The 20,276-nt window shown below is 41.7% G+C and overlaps 1 protein-coding gene across 6 annotated transcripts in view; it reads left to right on the forward strand.

The window, feature by feature from the left end:
* RBM33 (RNA binding motif protein 33) overlaps positions 1–20,276 on the forward strand; it is a 102,144-nt gene that overhangs the window by 74,856 nt on the left and 7,012 nt on the right. For 3 of the 6 annotated variants that reach the window (XM_074574115.1, XM_074574118.1, XM_074574120.1), the window contains exons 16-18: positions 8,466–8,678; positions 10,151–10,339; positions 20,068–20,156. In XM_074574115.1, coding sequence (XP_074430216.1) covers positions 8,466–8,678; positions 10,151–10,339; positions 20,068–20,156 — 491 coding nt within the window. Of the gene's footprint in view, positions 1–8,465; positions 8,679–10,150; positions 10,340–20,067; positions 20,161–20,276 lie in introns of those variants that run through there. The other 3 variants (XM_074574117.1, XM_074574119.1, XM_074574121.1) reach the window with 3 other exon arrangements.

The raw sequence follows: 20,276 nt of genomic DNA on the forward strand, positions 1-20,276 counted from the left end.
GCAGGAGAACAGCATTGTGGTTTATTCGTATCCCATTATTTGAAGGAGCCATGGATAATGTCCATATTCTATCAGCAGTGGACTGAGGGAGCTGCAGAAACCGTGATACCTGAATGCCCAGATACCGTGTTTGTCACTTGGAGAGTGTCAAAATGGGCAAGACCTTTGAAGCAGTACTGATGTAAATGCTGTTGAAAAAATACTCTGCCTGCCACAGCCTGCAAGATTTCACCCTGGAAATATTTCACAAATAGACATTGATTTCTTAATTCCACCAAAAGGAAAAAAAGGAAGTCGGGGAGCCCTGTGATATTCTGGTTATGAAAAAGGCGTAGTATTTTCATGCAGCATTTGGAAATGAGCAATAAACCCTCTCCTCTCAGACCTCCAGTGAGGATGGCCGCTGTATAGAGACAGAATATTTCATGGCTTGGGGGCAGTGAGACGGGCTGTGCTGTACTGTTTGGGGCATATTTGGTTATTGGGAAAATGAAATACAAGGGCTTGTGTGGACACAGGCAACTCGAGGGCCTTAAGGTGACAACCAAACCAGACGCAGATAGTACTTTTTATGGGTTTGTAATAAAATCCTCAAAAGGGGGAAGAGGTATCTACCTAAATTGAATTTAACTTTGCTGTGGATAACTTGGAACTAAAGTGCAATAAAGTATTTCCTACTGTAGGCTGCGGAACAGGTTTCTCCTTTTCCTCGGGAGACTTTTAAATTGTGTGTTGAAGAAGAGTGCTGCTTCCTCCCGAACACCCTGAAAGCAAGGTGTTTGATATTGCTTGTTGCTCTTGTTAAACCTCAAAGGAGAGTTTTTCTGTCATCATAAGTGTTACAGTGCAAAATTCATATTGATACGATGTTGGTGTTACGGAGTATCTAGTAGCCCAGTTTCCTGATAGGAAATGGCTAAAGGCAACTGTGACACCACTAAAGCGCATTACAAAGAGAAAGAGCTGGTTTTCAGATGAAAACTGATGGAATGCAATCTCTTAACTTGGAAGGGGGCAACCTGCAGATTTGTCCAATTTAAATTTAATATTTCGAGAAGTCACAAATGCCTTTGTTAAGTGATGTTTCAGGTTTGACCGCTTGGAATAGACCTTTAGTAGAGAGGTGTGCTCTGCGCCGGGGGACTCCTGGCACTGTGAGTGGTTGGGCGGGGAGACCGTGGGGGTTGTCCGTGCCAAAACTCTACAAGGAGCTTAGGGCAACACACCAGAGGGATTCAAATTGCCACTAGTTTTAAGCTTCAAGGAACATGAACTAGAAATACTAGATATGACACAAGAAGGGAAGCTCTGGTTGTACTGTTTCTGTTACCCAGTGCTGGCTCTCTGTGCCATGGCTGATGTCTGGCTGAGAAGTGCCCCTTCAGGAGCTCTGGCCCATCAGTTCTGGATTGCTGATATTTTCCAACAGGAGCCTCTTCTCTTGGTGATTTCTCTGCATATGCAGTCTTCACTAAAATTCTCTGTACAAAAAACTATCCTGGAGACTGGCAACTGAGAAGGGAACCAGGAAACTTTGCTGAAAAACATGTTTATCAACATCTAGAGTATGTATTTTGCAGACAGCGATGTAAAAGTGAAGGTATTTCTGAGAGTATTATACATGTCTAATCCAGAACCTTGATTTTGCTGTAGCTTTGACACAGAATTTATATTTTTTTCATAATGAACTGGTGGGTGGTTGTACTAGAGAGACACGTAGTCATGATTTGACATCTGATGAACTGCATTTCTGTCACTCCTGGTGAAACAGTGTAGCACGGGTATGGCTAGGATTCTCTGACATCTCTTTGGCCAGTCCTTCTCCATGCCTTAGTTCTCCTGTCAGACAGATGAGGAGATACTTAAGGTAAGGATTCTGTTAGTACATGGGATTAAATGGAATTAGCTGCTCTTTTTACAAGACATTTTCTTCTTGCTGTTCTGACTTTTCATACGCCATTAGGCACAGAAGAGAAGATAGTCATCACTTCATGGCTTGCTGAAGCAGCTTAACAGTGTCTTTATCGCAGGAGGAGAACTGTTTCTGCATTTTATTTATTTATTGCTTAATCTGGGTGCTCTTGTTTGAGGTAAGTTTGCCCCACGCAAAAGCTTTAGGCTGGGAAAAATAACCCATCATTCACTGCCCAGCCCCAGAAGTGTCATTTTTCTGGTGTGAACGGGGAATGCTTTGGTTGTTCCGCCACTTCTGTAGTCTGATGTAGCTTTTATTTCTGTGTGTACTGTGAGTCCAAACTAGACCGTTATTATGTCTTAAACCAGTTGCTAATGATGAGTTGTCTATTGATGGAATAGTGTATCTAGCCTGGCTGGAGAGCAGGAGTTCTTTTAAGTACTGCTATTGTTGAGTTTTTAAAAAAGACTTGTAAAGGTCTTAGAAGGCCTTTAAAAAAAAGCCTCCAGGTGTTTCTCATTGGCATTTGACAGATTGAAAACAGATCTTCAGCTGTTCAGAAACAGTGCTTGGTCATGTCACTTGGTTGTGGGATATTTGGCAAGTGATTAGGCTTCCTATTCCCAGGTCCCCAGTCTGTCAACTGGCCGTATCAAAGTGGTAAAGCATTTGGAGCTCCAGTCAAAGAGAAATAGCTAATTATTAGGGGTTTGCCTTTAATATACGTTTCTGATAATTGTAGTGGGAAAATATTTGTATAATATTAGGTGATAGTCTTTCTTGCTCTGCATTGTTTTTGCTTTACTGCTTTTTTTTCCTCGTTACATGGGGATCCCAGTTGTCTGTGTAGACATCTGTCTTCTTTACTATAGTTACTTGCAGTATCAGTAAAATACAAGTTTACATTTGAAAACGTATACAGCTGGTGAACAGTAATTTCTCTTGTCCTTGAAGGGAAGATGAATTTAGTAACCTAAAGGATTGGGTTTTTTCCCCTCTTACTGATACTGTAGAGGTACTCATTTTTAGAAATACTGACTTAAACTGGTAACAGATGAGGGGTTTCTCCTTTCTTAAAGGAAATCAATTACGAGACATTTTTGGATTGAGATTTCCCTCTAAGACTTAAGCCTTCATCTCGTTCCAGAGAATTTGAGTTATAGCGCATCTGAGAAAAGATGAAAACATTTTAGCTCTCTGCGTGATTTTTACACAAATCAACCGGAGTTTATTTCCTTTAAGTGCTTTATCCGGCATGCGCATCCCTTTACTATTGGGTGATTTTGAATTAGCTTTATAAAGATTACATGGATAGACGCAGCATTGTCGTAGTTAATAGAAACCTGTGCAGCGAGGTCTGTGGGCTGCAAGATCACTAACAGTGCCAATGACAGTGAAGTATGGCCTTATCGAAAGGAGAATTCATAAGAGGCTGCCCTGGGACACTGCACCACTGTCCTTCTGTGTATCCTGACAATGTTATCTGTCCTCTCAGTACGGAGTATCAAATGTCTGTCAAGAGTACAGAAATTAATTTAATGTCACCTGAAGACATGCAATTAATCTTTTAGAGGTTTTCATAATACCTTTACAGAAAGAGTTGCCAGTTTGGCGGATTTGGATTTTGGGGTTTAGCAGAAGATAAGGAAAATTAATTTTTCATCAGGGTTAATACAAGCTAGCAGGGCCACAAAGGCTGAGAAAAATGGTTTGGGAATTTGTCAAGTGTTGTCACTCTAGAATAATGCTGCTTAACGTCTGATAGGTGTAATCAAGAGTTGAGATTTCTATAGAGGGGGATTAATCAATTTGCTCACTACAGAATGCAAGTTGGTGATACCATTCCTTCATGGGGTTTAAGAATGAAAATAAGATTTGATCTGTCAAATTGCAAGCAGCTCTGACAGTATCAATAGGCATTTTTATCAGTACATTTTAAAGCATTTGTTATAAATAAATTTGTCCTGCTAATGTTGGTGGCAAATAAACTTCATCTTCCTTGTAAAACTGTCATAATGATTATGATAGAGTAGAGAGCTTCAGCTGGCTAAATTCAAGCAATCCCTTATAAAATACTGCTTTTAGAATTTGTGACAGAACAGTCTTTATGTTTCTCAAAACACAACACTGCCTATATATATGTGTGTGTGTATATATATATATGTACAGTGAGAGTCTCACTATTGAAAAACAGCCTCGATAAGCGTCAGGGAATCGGTTCTAAAATTCATGGCCATTGAATGGTGTAATTTCTCATTTTTGTTAGCCCAGTTTCTGATCAAACTGTGCAGACTCTCCCACAGTAGAAGTCCGTAAACCATCCGCCATGTAGATCAAATCCATTTGCCTTCATCTTTTGAGTTTTGTTTAATTACACTCAGTATTTGAAATTAACTGATCGTTGTGGCACTGCTAACGACCTTGCAGTACTTGAAATCTGAAAGGTAGTTTTTATACTTTCCCCTGAAGAGAACTGCTGCCACTTTAAAAAAAGGCATTTTCATTACTCCAGAATTAACCTAATAATGGTGAAGTTCCATTCAAGAGAACTCTTTCCTGGCTATTTGTTAGGAAGGTGGACCTTTTCTAAAACTTGGAAATTCAGAGCTTGAAGGTCAGAACGATTTGTAATATAGAATTAAACAGTAGACAATAACAGAAAAAACTTTCTTCCGTTATTGGGTTGCAGACAAAGAATGGAAATTCACTTCTTTGCTGAGGACTTTAGAGGAAATTTCCAGTACCAATTCAGAGCTTATATCAATCAAGCTCAGGTCTCTGTGGTGGACTGAGAAGTACTCTACCTGGTTTCAGCGCTTTGCGCATCAAATTGTATGAGGCAGGCCATGACGATGAATAGATGCATCTCTGAAAAATTCAGTGTTGCCCTGTACGTCCCAAAATGCTATAGGAAAAAAACTCAGCTAAAAATGTATTTTGACAAGAGAAGACTTAAAATTTTAATACTTCTTTCTGTTGCTACGTGTGTTTAAATTTGGGGAGGGCGGTGATATAAGCTAATGAAAAATTAGCAATAGAGAAATTATCTTTGGGAAAAGCAAAAGTTGGTTTCAAATGAGCTGGAGCTGAGACATTTTAAGTAGAAGAGATGCTAGCGATTTACCTTCTATGATTTAGATGTCATTTTGGGTAGGTTCTGCAGTACAGCCTCAGTTCACTCACCTGCTTGCCTGTAGCTTTGCTGTGTATTTTGATTTACCTTCTGGGTGCTGGCTCTATGTATACCTCATGAGTGAAAACCAGGAGTCAACCTATGTGCAGTCATCTTTGCAATCAAACGTCTTTTCCCCCAAAATGTTAATGTTCTCAAATGAGCGTGTGACCTGTAAGCAATGTTCTGAGGTTTTATGGCTTTAAGTCCAGACTAAAAGCTCTTTGCTGGTGTTTTGCTTGACTTAGATCTTCATTGAGGTGCCTGAAGAAGCCACTAATTGTCTTGCGTAGAAGAAGTTTAAAGGATGATGTCGGCGGCGAGTCTAATTTTCTGCTAAATACTACTGCATGGGTTGCTCGTTTTTGCTTGGACAGTGCTTGTCCTTGCACTGTCACGGCTTTAACCTGTGAAAAAGGAATTGGTGCTAAAATTTGTTATCTGAGGCTCTGTTGTATTGCGTCCTAGGCTGATAGGAGTCAAGTTTGCTTTTCATTTTCTTAAGAAAACCACCAGATTTGTCTTCAGTTGAAGCCAGGGCTACCTGTAATGGGAAACAATGTGTTGCTGACTTGCAGGGAGCGCTGTCAGTCCTTGAGCACCCAGTCGCTCGCTCAGGGACCTCTCTTGAGAAGTGGTGCTGTGGGTTCCTCTCTGCTTCACCTCTTCAAGTCATCTCCTAAAGCAGTAGATGTTCGGAGCACTGGTACAAAAAAAGGCTTTGATCCAGTTGCTTTTTCTTCCTTCTTGTTGCAGGAACAAGCAGACCTTGCTCCATCTCCTTTCCTTACCCTATAGACTTTCTTTACTGTCTTATGTGGGGTTTCTTATTTCTGAAATGTATTAATTCATTAAAAAGTCCAGAGAGGTTTCTACCTTTTCAGACTTTCGCAGGAGCCTCATGCTAGCAGTGAAGCCCAAAGGTGACATCTGAGAGCCCAGCAGGGAGCAAACCCCGTCAAATTTTTCATCAGATTGAACCAATGTTGTGTGCTTGTGCCTTTTGACTCTGTTATAGTTGTGTGTTTAGTTCATACGGTTTTATTTGGTGATAATTGGGCTTGGTAGTTCAATATTGGGTGGTTGTTGGCCATCCTAGCCTTTTATGGGAAATGATTGTTTGCTTTTGAAGTTTCAGTAATGAGCGTGTTCAGTGTGTTTTGTACCTGAGGGCTTCACTCTCAGATGCTCTTCCTATGTGCTGGGATCGCTTTTTGGTTTGAAAAGAGATGGTTATGAAGGTTTATGGTTGTTTTTCACAGCAGGCAGTTAGCAGTGATTAGATTTTACTGCCTAATTATTGCGTTTAAATTCCTCCTAGAATTTTTTTTTGTTCCTTTTAGTTTCATCACCTTCCAGCTGCTGTATGGCTGAACAAAAGAAATTATCTGATCAGGGCATAGGGTTTGTGGTGATGCTGATATTGGAACTAATATTAAAATGAAGAGGATTTAATGCTGGTTTCCTGGTAAGGTTTTGTTTGTGTGCGTACGTTTGGGTTTTTCAGGAGAGGAGGAGAGCTGTTGCTTTTATGTTTTTGAGCAGTAATTGAAGAGAGAGACTCTGAAGGGAAGGCTTTATCATTTCTCACTAGTTACTGCACTCAAAGGTTTATATAAAAAATTTCCTGTGAAGCCACGGCGCCTTTCAGTTTTGCAGAGAAAAAACATATGTGATTAGAAGTGGAAAAACTAGATGCAGTTTTCTATTGCGTTGTTGCTTTGGACACTGGACGAAAGCCCTTAAATGGGAAGAGTTTCAAGATTTTCCCTGTGACAGATTGTGCTTTTGAAGTGCAGAGAGTGCAGGGGGGTGAGGAAGCTGATTTGTCTGGCGTTTAAGCAGTTGAGTTCTTCAGAAGTTGTTGCCTGCATATGCTTGATAATCCAGAAGGCTTGATTTCGGGGCGCGAATTGTGATCTAGGGAACTTGCAAATGTGAGACTATCCTACATACCACCAGTACAGGACTATTTCTCTTCAAATCATAGCAAAGAGACTTAGTAACCAGTCCTCAGTAGGTGTTTCTTTTGCTTTTGTTTGATCCCAGTAGAGAGGTAATGATTTATATTCTCAATCGAGATAATCTCACTCTTAAACCATAAACCTATTCCTTCAGCAGCGTTGTATTTTGTCTCCTCGTCTGCAAGAAATCTGCCAGTCAGTGTGGAACCCTCTGGTTCGTGACACGTTACAGATGCAAAAGGAGTTTTGACTTGTAAATACTTAAGGAAAGGGAAAAAAAACTCTACATAAATAAAGATGCTTTCATAATTTATTTTTTTTTCCTTTAGACGTGCCTTCTATTTGAGAGCTTTTGCAGAGTTGCCTGGGCTTGGTTAGGGAATTAGAGGAAGGCTTCCCCCTGCAGATGTAATGTTCACTAGTATTTGAGTTCTAAAGTTGGAGTCCAGTCAAGGTACAGATACCGCTGTTGAAATCGTGCAATAATATGGTGCGCTTTATAGATGTAAAAGTACCTGATCTTATCTCGGGCTCTGCTGTCTCTCACTCCAGGGGATGTTTTTCAGTGATTGATCTGATCTGGACAGCAGGACACAAATTCAAGAATCACCTGTCTGGTTGTAGAAAAAAAACCAAACTATTTGGGTAGAGAGAGTGGAAGGGATTCATTTCTCTCCAGGTGCTTTCAGCTTATGTTTTACTCGATTGCACTGAGAGATGTAGTGGAAAAAGCTATACGGGATGAGAGGAGCACGGAGGTGGTGTTCTGTTGTGCTTGTGATTATAAATATCTATAATAAAAGCTTTATAAAACAAACAAACAAAAACTCCTTGGGGAAAAGCTGTTCCAAGTACAGACAGTGTTTGAGGAAGGAGACTGCTTTAAAGGCTGCTGGTATAGAAGTTGGTGGAATAAGTATGTGCTTCAAAATAAATACCAGTTTTTAACCTTAAGAGAGGTTGGAGTTTTAAAGATGAGCAGAGTATTTGTCTGGTTCTTCCAGCCTTCACAGTTCTTTGCTTCTTCTGCAATAAGTATGTTTCTCTTAAAAAATAAAAAAATATAATAACGATACAAAAATAATGCGCACCGTAGTTCCCATACAACCCTGGAAAAAAGAAAAATTTGCAAAGAGAAGTGAAAATGCCGTGCCTCTTTGTATATGAAAAGGCATTACTGAACATTGTAATTACAATAAAGTCTGAGCGTAGTAAACTATACTTCAGGTACCGTGGATTTATTTTGGGCTGAAGCACGATTTCCAGGCCGAGCCACGGCTGCTGGTTTCCTTCCGCAGGGAAACCCGCTGGGCGTTCCGTGGGCGCTGGGCGCGCTGGATGTGGCAGGAGGCTGCTGAGGGCGAGGGTTTGCAGTGCCTGGACGCTGAGCCGCCTCTTGTGTTGTTGATTTCAGCAGGGGGGAGAGGATGCTGGCTTTTTTCACCCAGAGGGCCAGCCCCAGCGGCCTCAACAACCCCCGGAGCCGAAACAGCAGCCAGTGCGGAAGGTCACATTGACAAAGGGAATGCAGCCGCAGCAGCAGCACCAACAGCAGCAGCAGGCACAGATCCATTCACCAGCTCCTCAAGGAGTCAAAAACATCCAGGGAATCCATCAGCCTAAAAAGGTGATTTATTTTTTTTGTTCTAGATGCATATTGCTGCTAGAAGTTTTACTGTCTAGCTGTGTTGCTCTATTAATAATGAGCGTTCTGTTTGTCAATTGCTAGTTCAGGGCTGAGTGACCCGGGAGATGCATAATTGCATACAAAGCTTTTAATTTAGAGAGGCCTGTTTGTACCCAGCACAGACTGGAGATGCCTGCGGGTTGTCTCATCTGCTGACTTTCTGGCCAGCACAGCACTCCCTGGGGGAAACGCCTGCGTCGAAACGCCTGCGTCCCAAGATAGCTGCTGTAGGAGATGGTATCCGACGTGCTTTCTGGCTTTAAAACCAAGAGTTTTTCTGAAGTTGTGCTTAAGCTTTTATTCCGGCTGCTTCCTGCATACGTAGGAGCACGCAGTGACTGTTTCAGGATGGTCTTTGGTCGATCCTCAGAGTTGGTGTCGCTCAAAATGGTTGGTGATCTCGTAACTGGATTTCGGCACTGCTTGTGCACTGGGAGGAGGCGGGGAGAGGTTTCTGGTGGCACTGGCATGTGTCGTCTCTGCATTTGCAAACTGTCGCGCTCCCCAAAGATAGCTGGTGTCTTGGCTCTTAAGTTATATCTTGGTTTTGAACTGTTGGCCATAATCTTCCTGCTTCATGTCAGGATTAAGTTACCTCGCTGATGCAGAGGGGTGTGAAACCCTCCATGGGCTCTTCAAGTAGAGATTGAGAAACCATGTTGAGTGTTAACTCAGTGTTAAGTGTTAACTCTGTTTAATGTTTGTTGCCCTGTTTTGTGGTTATTTTGCCTCTCTCTAACTGTTCAGCCTTTAATTTACAAGAATTAAATCCATGCATTTCCTGCACCAGAGGATACTGTAGTGCCAGGTCCTACAGGATTTGGGGGAAAGGAACTTTGGAAAAAATCGTTTTAACATTATTTGCCATACGCATAGAGTACTCCATTCTGGTAACAGCCCAAGAGTTGGTACCAGTAGAGACTGGAGACACTTGAAGCAATTTGCTGGTCTTGTGGGTACATTAAACTTACCCATGGGTTGAGAAAAGGGAGCGGGATCACTGATTGCATTTTATTTTGGCCAGACTCAAAATATGGGAACCGAACACCTGCTGCTAATGTGAGCAGTGTTGAAAACTAGGTTAAATATTTTGATCTGAGAGCCTCCATTGCTTAGTTGATCTGTGCTGATGCTGAGGCTTTTAGCCTCCATGCTATATATATATTTATATTTACATAAATAAACCCCAATATATAGCTTGTTATCCTCCTAAAAGAGGTTTGTATAAGCAGTGGATGAATATGTTAATAAGCGGCCTTTCAAATCGGCAAACAGCAACAAGCTGTTCTGAATCAACGCGTACTTTAATCAAGTCTTTAAGTAAATCGCCAACTTTTGTATCGTCTGTCAAACGCGGTGAGCAGAAGCACTAGGTAAGTAAATCAAAATACCGTTACTTTTGTTGTTGGCAGGTCATTATGCACGGGAGAGGCAGAGGAGTAGCAGGCCAGATGGGCCGAGGACGCTTGATGCCAAATAAACAGAACCTGCGAGTGGTGGAGTGCAAACCTCAGCCCTGTATTGTGTCAGTTGAAGGGCTTTCTTCATCAACTACTGATGTCCAACTGAAAAACCTGCTGATGTCAGTGGGACCCATTCAGGTAGGTCAACCTCGGTTTATCATTTTTGTGCCAAAAGGCTTTCATTCCGGAAAGCTCAATTAATTCCCTGACACTAAATACAATGTGTGTTTATTGGTAATTTATGTTTGAAGGCACCCACGCACGCTACACCTGGTAGCAAAGACAAGCGCGTGATGATACTGCGGCACGGGAGGGACGGGAGGATTTTGCTAACCGTCACATTCCTGCTGCAAAAGTCTCCTTCATTTTGGAGTTCTTGTGCCCGTGTTATTTTCTTAGACGATACGAGCGTGTCCATTCTCTGAGGTTAAGCCCAACGATTGTATCAAAGCAAATATATTTTGGCCGCTGTCCTTTTTATTGTTGACTTGCACCTACCCTCTTTGTTTGACATTTACCTATTCCTGTCATTGCAGTCCTGGGGTAAGAGCACTTAATGACCACTGGGGAGCGGTCATTTTGAACCGTGGAGCACCATCTATTTTTTCAGATGAAAACACAGTCTCCTTTGAAGGATTTTCTTTTTTTTTTTTTTTTTTTAGAAAGTTCTCTTTAGGAGGGACTCGTGAGCAAGGTTATAACACATGCACACTATGTTTGTGTTGTGTACAAACGCCTCTGTCTGTATACTGCCTCCTGTAACTGATGTATCAGTTAAACTGACTTTAGCTTTTCAAAGCACTGAAAGGCTTAGGAGACCCTGTCTGACTTATTGTTAGTACATACAAAAATATCAGTCAATGAATAATGAAACATACAGATGAGAAATTCTTTTTCCTTGCTTTTTTTTTTTTGGTTTTGGGTGCCCCTTTTGCCGGGATCAGCGTTTGCAGACAGATGCAATGCATGAATTGGAGCTATTCTGTGAGACTTCTCTATTAGTGGGATCGTCTCACTGTTGCAAAACGCACGGCTCTCCTAAAGATGTACACTCTGCCTCACTTCTTCCCAACTCAGTAAATGGAATAATGCTGAATTATTTACATCGTCAATTCAGAGAGGTTTAATTTGTTTGTGAAAGCAAAAATACTCTCACAAAATACTTTGTCCCTTCATGTTCCGTAGTACTCTTGGAAATTAGTCATACAGTTCCAAAACGCATTTATTCAGTGTTTACTTGCTAAATCTTGCATGAGAATATTAGAAGGAGATTAATAGAAAACCTGCTAGGAAATCCTCACAATTGAGAAGTTGTTATTGAGAATGTGCTAAAAAATTTATTCGGTACTTGCTGTTTCGTGGCAGACTCCAAACTCTGGTGTCTCAATTCAATGTCACAGACAAATTTAGAGGGATGTACTTACAGGAAAAAAACAACTAATTTTGCAGTGGGATTTGGTACATCGCAGTGCCCTGCACAGCTTGTATTCTTGCAGCAGCATCAGCTGTACCTTTGGAAATCATGGTTTCTAAATCATCATCTATTTTCACCATATCAGAGATCTAGAAGTAGTACTTAAAAGAGATGCTTGAACTTAGCTAGCGATGCAGAAGGCTTGTGTGCTAATCCTGCACTTGAATTTCAAGTCTGACTTGTAGAAAGCTAGAAATTTCCTGGCTAGTTTGAGACTGAATAATGTTTCACAAGTGTGGATAGTGAGATGTGCGGGGGAGAAGCGATCCTTTTGTACAAAGAGTATGAGACTGGGAACCACCATATGCAGTATTTATCTCTTTTTGGGTTTTGGTTTTGTTTGTGGTTCTTTTTTTTTTTTTTTTTTTATGGTAGTGTGGTGTACCATAGAAGTGTTAACACAGCCAATGAGGAAAAGACGGCAGCAATTTTAAGTGCCTTGTAAGGCAAGAACTGAAAACAAAACGTTAGAAAATCTGTGTTGTACCTGTTCACAGTAATGGCCTCTGTACAGATGGTGCTAGATTTTGGAAGGGGTCAAAATCCCGGAGTGCACGAGAGGATTTTCTTGTAGCTATAAATTGTTTTTACTAGTGTTTTGTGCTCAGTGCTGTACAAATTCCCCTGCAAGTGGAAATGGTGAGGAGGGTGTGATAGGGAAGGGATGTTATACTTGGTTCTTCCCTCGTTCTTCCTTGAAAATGCACGTCATATAAGTGACTTGCAGTGAGGAGTGCAGCCATGAGCCACTGAAGAGAGCCAAGCAGTGAACGGAAGGGTTCCTTGCCAGGTGGGCTTTGGGGGTTTCATGCATGAGGACAATAACTAAGAAGCAAGGACAGGCCATGGCCATCACCAGAGCAAAGAAATCTCGGGTGCATTGCAGCTGGGTGAACTGAAATAGAAGGGATTTGGGGAGATGGCTGTTGTGAGCAAACAGCAGGGGAGAAATTCTAGCTGTTTTTCAGGAAATCAAGCAAAGTGCCTAGGTTTTTAGGTTATTCAGATGGAGTTCAAGAGAGCAGGGGAAGGTGAGTGTGTTGTAGCTGACTCCATCTTTAGGATGTAGTATATCCTCTCGTTAGTTGTTGACTACATTCAGCAGAACTTTCCTCTGAGACATCAGTTTCTTGAATTTTATTTATCGTGGGGGGTAGAGGATGTGTGTCACTCATGCTTATTTTTCGCAATTGTAAAAAGCCTTTCAAATCAGAATAAGAACTTAAGAAGTTTTTTCCTGCCTGGATGGTGTCTTGAAATGACGCGTGCCGATTGACTAGCAGCAAATCCCTGGTTTAAGGTAAAGACTCCCAAACCGTAGGAGGTACACCTCTAATGGTAAGCAAGCATCTTGCTTCAAAGCGACGTGCAAACGCAGCTCCTGAGTCTGAATATTGCCTCTTGTGTATCAGTTTCTGCTGCGGTCCAGACGTGAACGTGGGAATGGCTGCACTGAGGCATAGCTCCCAGGGAAGGGGAAGGAATACTTCCCAGTGTTATCTCTGCTCTTGGACAACAAGAGTATATTGTGAGCACTTGTCCCATCTGGTACAAGACCTCAGCTTAATCTGCACCATCCGTTCTAGTACATCGGTGGAGCGACGGAGCCCACACCCGCTCCTATTTTCAAATGTGTAGTTTGGCTCCTGGTTTTGTTGCAGTGTGTTTATCCTGCATGTGTTGTCTTGGGAAGAGGATCTTTGCTGGCATAATGGAAAGTTTTAATGTATCTATGGAAAAAGTCTGTGGCAATGGAGTGAATGGGGATGAAGAGATTGCTTTGTTTTCCTGGGTACAAAAGGGTTGGATTTTTATTGTTAGCTTTTTCATGTCAGTGTCGTTATCAAGGTACAAGTACTTTATGCAGTTCTTGGGAAGTCGAAAACTTCCCTCATTTTATGAGGTTCGATGCTCCTAGCTTTGCCATCAGCTTGCATTGAGGTGATGGTTCTGTAAATCAGGGTTTGGGGATAGCTGGGCATGCATAAGAGAAGATGAAGGAGACTTTTACAGTTGAAGTTGGAAATTCAGCATTTTTCCCCTTCCATACCACAGAAACGGAGAAAATTGTCTTTCCCCATATATGAGCTTTGAAAAAATACCCTCTATTGCCTAATCACTGAAGACTCTTTAATTCTCATCCTTGCTTCATTAAAGCTGCTCTGTTATTAACATAGGAGAAAAAAAATACCGTTAAGATTCTCAAGGTACTGAATAAAAGAAAATCTTTGGGGCTCCAGGAACAGCCCCTTAGTCATAGCTGCATTTTACAACTCAAACATGATTAAATTAGCAGGAAACGTCCTTCCTTTCAACATATGGTTTGCTGTCAGACTCGTTTCTGGAGAAAAGCTTTCAGATACAACTAATGTACCTGCAGTGAAATCTGAGTGATAAATCTAAAATAATGACATACCATAAATAAAATTACGCATTCCAAAGTGTTGGAAAGTACAGAAGATTTCTGAGCACACCACCAAACTAGAGCCTCCTGGGGACTGCACTGCAGCAGTGACATTCAGTACATATCCATCCACAACCACTTGCCAAAGTAGATTACTAATAAGTTGCAAAGGTCATGCAAAACCCAGTGCATTTTTTTTTTTGGTGCTCTTGAATCTGGGTTTAATGTTTATACTGCCTAAAGAGGATTCTGTTCAGCTAGTTATTGCCACCTTCAGATTTTTACTTATTTTTTTTAGGATGATGGCAGGTAGGGGGGAGTATTTGCTACATCTCCAGATAATTTGAGTACTGAGTGATCGTTCTGTGGAGATCATCGTCTTTAATCATATTTTCTTCCAGCAAATGGTTGCAAGCATAAAACATCAGTGCAAAATCTCAGTATTGCTTTGTGAAGACTGAAGATCAGAAATTCTGATGTTAAAAAAAAAAGGGGGGGGGGGGAAATTAAATCTTGAAAAACTCAACCGTTGTATATCAGAGGTGATGAGAATGTTGCGTTTGTAGGTGTATTTTGAGTAGTTTTACAAATACATGTTTTACTCTGATAATGCAGTCCTTTCTCTTCTGGTCTCAGAAGGGAAAAACAATTGCCATGTTGATGTGCTTCCGCTTTCTTAGAGTGACAGTGCGACCTAGTGCTCAGCTAGGGTAAAGGCAGCTGTCTGCACTGACGCTATATTCAAAATCGATTAATTTATTTTTAGTTTAAAGGCTTCTCGGTGGAGATGATGAGCGTGCCCAGAACCTGAGTGCTCTGCCAGGGTCAGCAGGGCAAGCTCCCCACGTGACGCAGCACACAGGGCGTGCAGGGCTGGCGTGGTGACCTGTGTGGTCTTCCTACCTGTAAAAACCATTTTCAACCAAGAGGTTTTGCCAGCTCCACCGACTGTGGGAGAAGACATGGGCAGTCCTGCTCCATCCTAGGGGCTGGGGAAGAGAAGAGCGGCTCCGCAATGAGCCTGTGCAGGTCAGCCCTGCTGTAGAGCAGTATGTGAGCTAGAGGTGCCCGTCTCTGTGATAGCAGAAGGTGCTTCCATCTCATCTCGCATATGGAGATGGAAAGCTGAGTGCTTTCAAAGGCAGAAAGCAGGAAGTCAAAAGTGCCAAAAAAGCAGGAAGGAGGGACAGAACGTGGAAGAGGTCAGTTGCAACAGCTGAGGATGAAATAAATACATTCTGTCCCAGCCTCTGCCTGGTAATGGCTAGTAAGTGTCACTCCCGGGGAAGGTGCTTCACGTGTCAGGAGACTGTGACAAAATTTAAAATTTGTCTGCATTTACTGATGAGAGGGAAGAATAAATAGAATCCGGTCTTTCTTTTTAGAAGGTTCCTGCTGTGCTGCTGTTTGTCTTGTAGCAGAGCAGGTTGGATCACACACCGGAGATGGTGTTAGTTAGGAAAGTTTACACTTTCTTTTTCCATAGGTCCCTTTTTTAGCAGCCTTGTATGGACTGCCACTTCTAGTCCCAAACTCACCGATGAACTGAATGTACAGTCTATTAGGTAATCCATTTACTTCAGTGAAAGAAATTAAGTAAAGGAGGAAACTTTTATTTCCCGTGGGTCTCCTATAACTGAAATGAGCGCTTGCTCCAGTCTTACTCAAACCTGCTTGGTTTCCACCTCCCAGTGCTCCGTTATCTCCCTTTTAACATCTTCCTCTGTGTAACCTCTGAGGGCTTTGGTGTCAAAGATGTTTGCTTCCTGCAAGAGATCTCTCGCTTTCTACTCACGGATGTCCCGCGGCTTGTCTCAAGGCTCTTTGTTTTGCAGAGAAGCTTAACGAGAGATCATTGCGCTGCTATTATCATACAGGCTATTTCAGTATTATTTTCAGTGATATTTTAAAAGTATAGATTTCATGACAGAACGTGTGTAAAGGAGAAATTTGAGGGCAGTGTAGGTCTGCAGGCCTAAAGAAATGCCTGCAGAGGGAACGGTCCTTTTATGATATTTGTGCCTTAGTCACTGGTAATAGTTCAGTTGCAGAAAAAGGCAGAGCTTCTGATGTTTGGGGGTTTTGTTGATTGTTGAATTATAATAGTATGTTTTAAACCGGTTGTAGGCATGAGTGATCATGAAATATTGATTGGTGGTGTTGCATTTTTCCATTCAGTACAAGATCTGCATCTTCCCACGGCAGTGCCTAAGGAAGCAGAAAAAGGAGATAATCAAAATCAGTGTGAGCTCCATGCTGCCTAAATCCTTTCCATATAAAATACTCCTCCTCAGCCTAAACCCGTCTTTTTTTATTATTATTTTTAATGCCAGGAATACGTCAGGATGTAATCTCTGTTCTCCAGAGTCAAATGGGAACATGCCCAGAATACCCCTAATCTCAGGTTGGTCTCGGGAAGTGCTGTACGGCAGATCTGTATGCCTGAATCCGCAAAGTAACCAGTCATTTGAAATCCCTTGGAAGTTATTGTGTATATCGTCAATCCTTTACACCTGAGTGGATCCGGGAAGGGGTTTTCATCCTCTGGTGAACGTCTGACTAGGTCAACTTAAAAGAGAAGATGTGAATGAAGTTGTTTTCTGAGAGCTGTGACGTTTGGAAGGATTGTGGTATTTCAGTTTAGGAATTCATGATAGAAGGAGATTCTAGTGGAGCACAGAGTGGCAGCAGGGAAATCTCCTGTGGGGGAAACGTGAGTGTCCCCTTGTTAAATGGGAAGTCAAGTGATGCTCAGTAGAACCAGCCCGTCTCCAGAGGCAGCGCTGTGTGGCTGGCTGTTCCCTGCCTCCCCCGACCAGCCTTTGGCATCCTGCAAAATCAGCAGATAACAGAGTGATACTAAATTCAGATCAAATTCCTGATGAGGCATGATACTTTGGGAAAGAGAGACTCATATTTTTATCATTATAACGGAGATCATAAGACTAAGGATTACTTTAGTATTATGTGTTCTTTGAGAAGAACAGCTGTCATTAGTACTGTATGAAGACCTGTCCGATGCTCTTCTCTGTGATACTACCTCAGGGCTAAAACCAACACAATGAATTACTTTTTCAGAAATGCCATTAATCTGTGGTACTCGCCCTATCTGAGCATTATTGAAAGACGGATTTAATACAGATTCAGATGTGTCTGTCGCTAACATATAGCAGGGTATTAAGCCTTAAAGCATAAGCCAGAAGTCTTCTGGATTTTGTAAGGGGGGAAAAAAAAAACAACTTACTACCAATAGTGTGCAAGACATTTGTGTTATGGACTCGGGTATCAGCCATCGCGTGAGCTGTTAAGGACCTGAACCTGGGACAGGTCACTGGCGCCATCCCCTGTTGCAATCCTTGTGGTATTTTTGGCGATGTGGTGTTGCAGGGGGGCTGGCACTTCTCACAAAGGACTGATATTTTTGCAGAGACCTGCTGTAGGTCCGTTTGGCTTTGTTGGTTTAAATGATGGACAAAACCTGTTCTGAGCAAACTAGAATTTTGTAAGTCTTGCCCGTATTAAACATCGTCAAGCAGAAATATTTTCTTCAGGATTAAAAATTGTTATCTTCCTCCTAATTATCACATACTGCAGATTTCTTCCTCCTCCCCCTCCGCCCCCCTAGATCTGTATTTTTTCCCACCTTACGCTGGCAGTGATCCTCCCAGCCTCTTGCTATTACAGCTAGCTCTTGCTTCAAGGCTTCTCATATAGCGATTTGTAGGAGACGCATCCATAATTTCATGCTTCAAGTGTAAGGTTTAGCAGCCAGGGAGGTTGGTAGGCCAAAAATTAGACTTAACTGCTTCCTTTAAAACCATGTAGTTTCTGGTCATGATATTAGATATTAACTCAAAAACCCCTCATCTCTGAACATGTAGTAATTTCAAATAAATGTCACTAACTTCAAAAGCAAACAAGGTCAGTAGCTAAAAATGTACAAATACTAGATTAGTTGATTTAGTTATACAGAGAATCATGCAAGAAGAGCCTTTGTTCGGTGAAACTTTTTAAACTTGTTATAACATCTTCTCCAGAAGTAGTTAGGCAGTATGAAAAGAAATCACAAAAGTTTAAATCTTTCCTGCTGTACAGCATCGCACTGGAAATACAGATCAGGTGTGCTGTGGGGAACCAAAAATAATACTGAAAACATTATAGGTGGGCATCTATTTTCATGCAAGTTCTACGATAGCAGGTTTCCGAAAACTATACAGTGCAAATAACCCACTGAAGCTCATCAGGGTTGCTGAATCCTTTAACTTTTCCTCAGCTTCCGCTTTGAAATCACAGGAGTGATGGAAGTATTAAACTTCCGTGGTTTTCCTGGCAAGAGGGAAGATTCCTGTCAATTACAAGAAGGTGCAAAGTAGCTACTGCCAAAATTAATGACTTCCAAAATCACAGATAGGCAAGTTACAGGAAGAGCCTAGAGTTGAATTGTCAGGCCTGAATGCAAAGAAAATGGCTATCAGGTGCCAAGGCTCTTGTTTAAATAAGCATCTTATCAACAAGAGTCTTACCTGTTCAAAAAAGATGTAAGTAGGCAATTTTAGTAGCAAATTGCCTCTAGGCATTTGACATCTTGCTTAAAATGCTGCATTAGATTGAATGAACAGGGAACACATTAGCTGCATTAAAAATTCTTTTGCTGAGAGATCTTAAAAGTATGTCACCCTTAAAATGTATCAACAAGTGGGGTTGTACGTAGATTCCCAAGGAATAGTTGTTAGTGTAAAGATATGTGGTATGTTCTTTAATAGTCTAGGTGATGATACAGAGTTTTTTCAGGTGAAATTTAAAATTCTGGAGACTTACCACCAGAGTGCTGGAATCATCCAAAACAGGGGGATGCTGCTGAATTCCAGGCGAGATGCAGGAGGAGAGAATTGCATTTATACACAACCACCGGGAGGTTATAATGATATTTAGAAAAGTTTTAAGGTTCCTATATATGTATGTGTCTGTACATATATATGTACATATAAATACATAAATCTCAGCACACAATTGGATTGGCTTTATGTAGGAACTTATGCACAGAAAAGAGAGATGTCAGGAATTCTTTAATTTTGCATCCAAAGCCATAAGAGCAACTGGAAACTGGATGCTGAATCAGCACAATTCTGTCTTGAACGTGCTGCGGTGTAGGTCATTAAACATCCAAAACCTGCTGTGAGATACTGGAATCGCGGGATCGCTCCCCTGGATCATCTTGGCATTGCCTGGACTTTCCTGCTGCAACAGGGAGCAAGGACATGAGTTCTCCAGAGCCCTGGCTGAGATGTGCTGTAGTTTTGGAGACCTCAGTACTACACACGGCTTTTTTGGCAGTCACAGCATTGTGAAATGCTGCTCTCTTGGTATGGGAAGCACATATCTCATGGACTTGCCTGGGTAGATGTGTGTTCCATGGCTTCCCATCACTAGGACGACTTGGAAGTGGTGTCCTAGGTCTCATCCAAGGTCATGTGGTTGGTAGTGTCTGTTAAAACCTAGCCACTTGTTTTTGTTAAAATAGTGCAAAGATACACAGCCTAGGGATCAAAACCTGTTGCTTTTTTCCTGTTTCTGTCCTGTTTAACCTGTGGAAAGCCTCCATCCCTTAACGTACATCAGGTGAACGACTCCAGGCGCTTGTGTGTGAAGTTGAGCTCTTCCCAGTTGAACGCTTCTCATTCAGTTGGTGAGAGTTGGGCTGCAGAGTTTGGTTTCATCTCTATGGATCGAATTGAAGAGCTGTTGCCTTTGCTTAATGAGTGATGGTCTGGGTTTTCCAGTTAGTACAGTTGCTTAATGCTTCAGCTCAAACACTTGCAGCTGGGGCCCCAGCTGCAGTCTCGGAAGTCTCTTTACATTCCCTGGACACCAATAAGTGTTTCTGAGAAAAGAAATATGACAAAATTTCAACGGGTTTGATGCAAAATTAATTTAAAGGGAACTTCTAAGTGAATGCTAAAAATATACTTTGGCTTTTTGTCTCTGCAGAGTTTACAGATGCTTCCTCAACAACGGAAAGCCATAGCAAAATTCAAGGAGCCAGCACATGCTTTAGCATTTCAACAGAAATTCCACAGGTAAATAACTAAGCGCTGCTGCCGCCTCGGTTCCTTCCCTCCCTTCAAAGATTAAATCAGTCGCCTCTGCTCAATGTTTCTCTTAAGCCAATCAAGCATCTGTTTATTAGTGACCTTCAT

Source organism: Larus michahellis, chromosome 2, assembly GCF_964199755.1.
Source record: "Larus michahellis chromosome 2, bLarMic1.1, whole genome shotgun sequence".
NCBI lineage: Eukaryota > Metazoa > Chordata > Aves > Charadriiformes > Laridae > Larus > Larus michahellis.